The sequence below is a fragment of the Nansenia antarctica genome (assembly GCF_963989245.1).
Source record: "Nansenia antarctica genome assembly, chromosome: 1".
Taxonomy (NCBI): domain Eukaryota; kingdom Metazoa; phylum Chordata; class Actinopteri; order Argentiniformes; family Microstomatidae; genus Nansenia; species Nansenia antarctica.
The window spans coordinates 101,920,313-101,924,672 of NC_137674.1; the positions used below are offsets into that span (position 1 = coordinate 101,920,313).

Sequence of the window (4,360 nt, forward strand, 5' to 3'; positions counted from 1 at the left end):
TTGGGGAGCTGCGTGACCAGCAGGAGCAGGTGAAAGAGGACATGGAGGTGAGGGAGAAGACATGAAAAAAAAAAAAAACACAAACACAACAGAACTCCAGCAAATACAGCCTCTTCCTCATTGTGTTTTTCTCTCTCTTGCTCACCATCTCTATGACCCACACAGCATGTGACAGCAGCTGGTGAAAGTGGGAACAAGTCGGCAACCATTACATTAACATTTATATTTTTGGCATTTAGCAGACGCCTTATTCTAAAGCAACTTACAATCAATACATTTGACTAAGAAAGTGAATCATCAATCCACCAGTCGTAGCAGGAAAAGTAATCAAGTTCAGGCCAGCAGCCATTGTAGACACTGGAGAAACAGTGCATGGGGGTAGTAGAAATCTTAGGAGAAACAGTATGGGGCAGGAAGAGAAACAGGATAGGGGGGTAGTAGATAAGAGCAGTTAAGGTGTAGCCTGAAGAGATAGGGTCTTCAGTTTCCGACGGAAGATGGGCAGTGACTTTGCAGTTCTGACAACCGTGGGAAGCTCATTCTACCAGCGGGGAGCCAGGGTAGTGAACAGACGTGACCGGACAGCGTATTCTGACTAATGTTCTGACTTTTATTCTGAAAAATATAAATAAATTTAAACATTGTTAAAAATCAATGACATACTCGCTAGTCAAGCCAAAATATTGCAATGCAATGGATTCGGTGAGTAATCCCTACTACTACTCTACACACTACTCTACACTAACTAGGTAGTAGTGGGGATTACTCACCAAATCCATTGCGTTGGTTGCTGACTTGTTCCTGCTTTCACCAGCTGCTGTCACATGCTGCTGTAACCATTGTTAATTTCCCGTTTTAAAAGTTATCTGTTAATAAAGTTACTCAAAGAAACTTCCTAAAGTTACTCAAAGAACACTGGCCAATGACATTAGGCCTGATTGCTTTTTTTGGGCACTGTAACAATAATGGCGTTTCCACCAAATGATCTAAAGTGAACTAATGAGTCTGTGGATGATGTATTGTAAGTGGATTCAGAGTGTGTTTTTGCGCCTTGCGTTAAATTGGGCTTTTAATGGTCGGCACCATCTTATCTCTATCACCTGTGTAATGACGGAGATAACTGTAGCAAATTTGAAAAAAAAACCTTATTGCGAACCTTAATTAAACCTGGAGTCTGGGTTATCCGGAAAAGCACACTTTCTTCCCTTTATCTCTTTGGACCCAAAGGCCGTTTTATACACACAATTGTCACACACACGCAAAGCACACGCGCATGCACGAGCACACACACACACTCACTTGTATTTACCGGACGGAGGTATTCCGAACATGTTTAAAAGTAATTGCTACTTAATTAGTCCTTTTTGAAATGCAAATAATGGTAATGAATAATAATGAGAGTGTAAAAGTAGGGCAATCAATTCATTATCCATAGTACAATTTAGGTCGTACTTTGTGTTGCATATACTGTTAAATGTTACATTGAAATACAGTAGGCGTATGTATTGTATGTATTAAATGTGTAAATTAATTAGAATGTGGTGTACCTCTGTCCCCGGCAGACTAAGTGTTTCATCTGTGGGATAGGGAACGACTACTTAGACACCGTCCCTCATGGCTTTGAGACACACACTCTGCAGGAGCACAACCTGGCCAACTATCTGTGAGTAATAGTTTACTGTCTGTATATACTCTTAAATGTTACATTGAAATACAGTAGACGGTGCACAGCCTGTTATAACTTTGTGTACCTCTGTCCCCTCCACCAGCCTCCACTGAACAAGCCAGAATGAAGAATCATAGAACTTTCCAAGTGTTTGATTTACAGGGCTGTACTCTGTGCACCCTGTGTACTATGTGTAATTTATGTTCTACCACTGTCATTACCGTTTTTTAATTCCATGTTTGAAAAAGTGCTGTCGGATGTTGACTTTCCACATTTTACTTGTTACCATTCCTTCCATTCCATGCGTTACAATGTGTCCGTCCTCCGATTTCTACCTCCACCAGCCTCCTCTGCCTTCCATCCATGCCCCATGTGACTTAGCCATTAGCTGTTAGCATCCCATGCCTCGTTTGATTTCGAATAACTTTATTTCCAATTATAAAATCATCTACAGTAATTGGTTTCCCCTCTGTAGGTCCTATTGAATACCAACTGGACATATGCACCTCTGGATGTATAATTGAATGTGATGTGGCGCTGGTAGCCAGTGTGCTGCCTGGCCTCTTAAATGTTGCTGTCTGCTCTCTTCAGCTAGTTGTTTATTAATTCATGTGAGAACCAATGACCCTTTTCATTATTTAACACTATTCAGTTTGGAGCTGTTAACTGATATGCATCTCGCAGTGTTTAATTATGTTATAATGAGGTGGAAATCACTGACATCTTTACGGTTTGCATGTCATTAACACTGAGCTTGATTCCAGCCCATTCATCATAATGTGGTAAAGTGGTTGCATCATAATCATAGAATACCATGACAACGAAGCTGTCTGGGGACAAACAAAGCAAGTATGTATCGGAAGCTCTATAGGAGACTAGTTAATAAATGTATTTTAGCTTATTTATTTTTTTGCACGATAACAGATTTTTATTTTATTTTATATGTCAGTACTCCTGTGGTACAAGTTCTCAAAAAAAAAAACACTAGTCAATTTGATTACGGTGCGATCAAGTTTCACAGCCAAAAGCTGCAGCCCCCACTCTGGAACACTCCCAAACCACATCAAAGAGTCCAGGATGCTCTCCTCCCTTTTTTAACTTGTTTTTATTTATCTATCTATTCTTGTTCTCTCCATGGAATATAGTGCATACAGTCTCTTTGACTACTGAGAAAATAACTACACAATAGCTACACAAAATAAATAAATAATGATATTATTATGCTGATAATAAATAGTAAATATCTTAATTATCATGTCAGTGTTACAGCGCTGCTGGTTGTTTGGGTGTCTCCAGTTACGCTTCACTTTACCATTGTGTTGGGAAAATCAGACAGTTGTCAATGCAGTGGCTGCTATCACAAACACAGTGCAGCAAGCTGTTCTGACAGTCTCAATATGTATTCATTGCTGTGACACAGAATCCACATATTTAAACCGTATCCATTTCTTCTATGTAAAATCCTTCTAAACCCATCTCATCCCTCCCCTCTCCTCTCCCCTGCAACGAGTCCCCAGGTTCAGCTGTTGCCACAAATGAGAAATGTTTTCAGTCAACATACTTACCTGTTTATACAGTATAAGAGTTCAAGAAAGTGTCTTCCCAATGCCTGGGACAGTATGCTGACATGCTGGTAGGAGTCTCTAAATATGTTCCTCAACCTGTTCTCTCTCCACAGGTTCTTTGTGATGTACCTCATTAACAAAGATGAAACGGAGCACACAGGCCAGGTACGGTACCTATCCGCCTATTGCACCTGTGTTTGCACATCCAAACCACGAACAACACAAAGTAATACCTTCTCCTTCCACACGTGTTTGATACCATCCTCATTCCGTTCCATGCATTACATTGAGCCCGTCCTCCGATTTCTACCTCCACCAGCCTCCCCTAAAGGAGAAGGTTTTACTGTATATTGTAGAACGGCAAAACAAATATGTATTCATGACCTGTCATCCTTACCAGGAGTCCTACGTATGGAAGATGTACCAGGAACGATGTTGGGAATTCTTTCCTGTGGGAGACTGTTTCCGTAAGCAGTATGAGGAGCAGCTCAGCTGAAGGGACGTCTGATATGGACTCTCTGGTGATAACGTAACCCCTACATGGCACACCACGCGGCACAACCTTGTCCCATGTCCTTTGGAATGATTTATTTACTCACCTTGAGTCGTATAGACAGAGCACAATGTAGGACCTAGGCTAGGCTGTGACGTAGGGCTGTGATCTTTATGTATTGATGCACAGTATTTCACTGTTTTCCATGGATTTCTGATTTAGCCCAGAGTGAATACGGCATTGCATACAATGAGAATGTGCTTTCCACTGTTTTTTTCGCGGGGGGGGGGTTTACAAACATATTGTTCTTAAACATTGTGGTAGTATTCCTCTATTATCAAATGAGCAAGTTGAATAAAACTGAAGAGAAAATAAACCACACCTCGAAACTGAATCTGACCATAATAACATTGATAGTTGACTGTACATTCCTGTCTGTGTGAACTGTACTGTACATTCATGTCTGTGTGAACCAGGGGAGGCTGCTGGAGGTAGACATCGGAGGACGAGCTCACTGTAATGCATGGATGGAACGAGGAATGATATCAAACACTTTCCAGACCTCATTCTGGCACAGGATAGCACAGTGAGGTCGGCTCCCATAGTGTGTAACAGGCTTATCGGCCCACCCAGCCC

At 41.3% G+C, this 4,360-nt stretch overlaps 1 protein-coding gene across 1 annotated transcript in view; it reads left to right on the plus strand.

Annotated features, from left to right (window-relative positions):
- LOC308155258 (ryanodine receptor 2-like) overlaps nucleotides 1-3,727 on the plus strand; it is a gene marked incomplete at both ends in the record, with an annotated part of 76,705 nt that extends 72,978 nt beyond the window's left edge. The window contains 4 exons of the mRNA XM_080528539.1: nucleotides 1-47; nucleotides 1,563-1,663; nucleotides 3,345-3,396; nucleotides 3,632-3,727. The exon at nucleotides 1-47 is cut by the window's left edge and continues 18 nt beyond it. Of these exons, the coding sequence (XP_080384665.1) occupies nucleotides 1-47; nucleotides 1,563-1,663; nucleotides 3,345-3,396; nucleotides 3,632-3,727 (296 nt within the window). The remainder of the gene's footprint in view (nucleotides 48-1,562; nucleotides 1,664-3,344; nucleotides 3,397-3,631) is intronic.
- Between the last annotated feature and the right edge of the window lie 633 nt (nucleotides 3,728-4,360).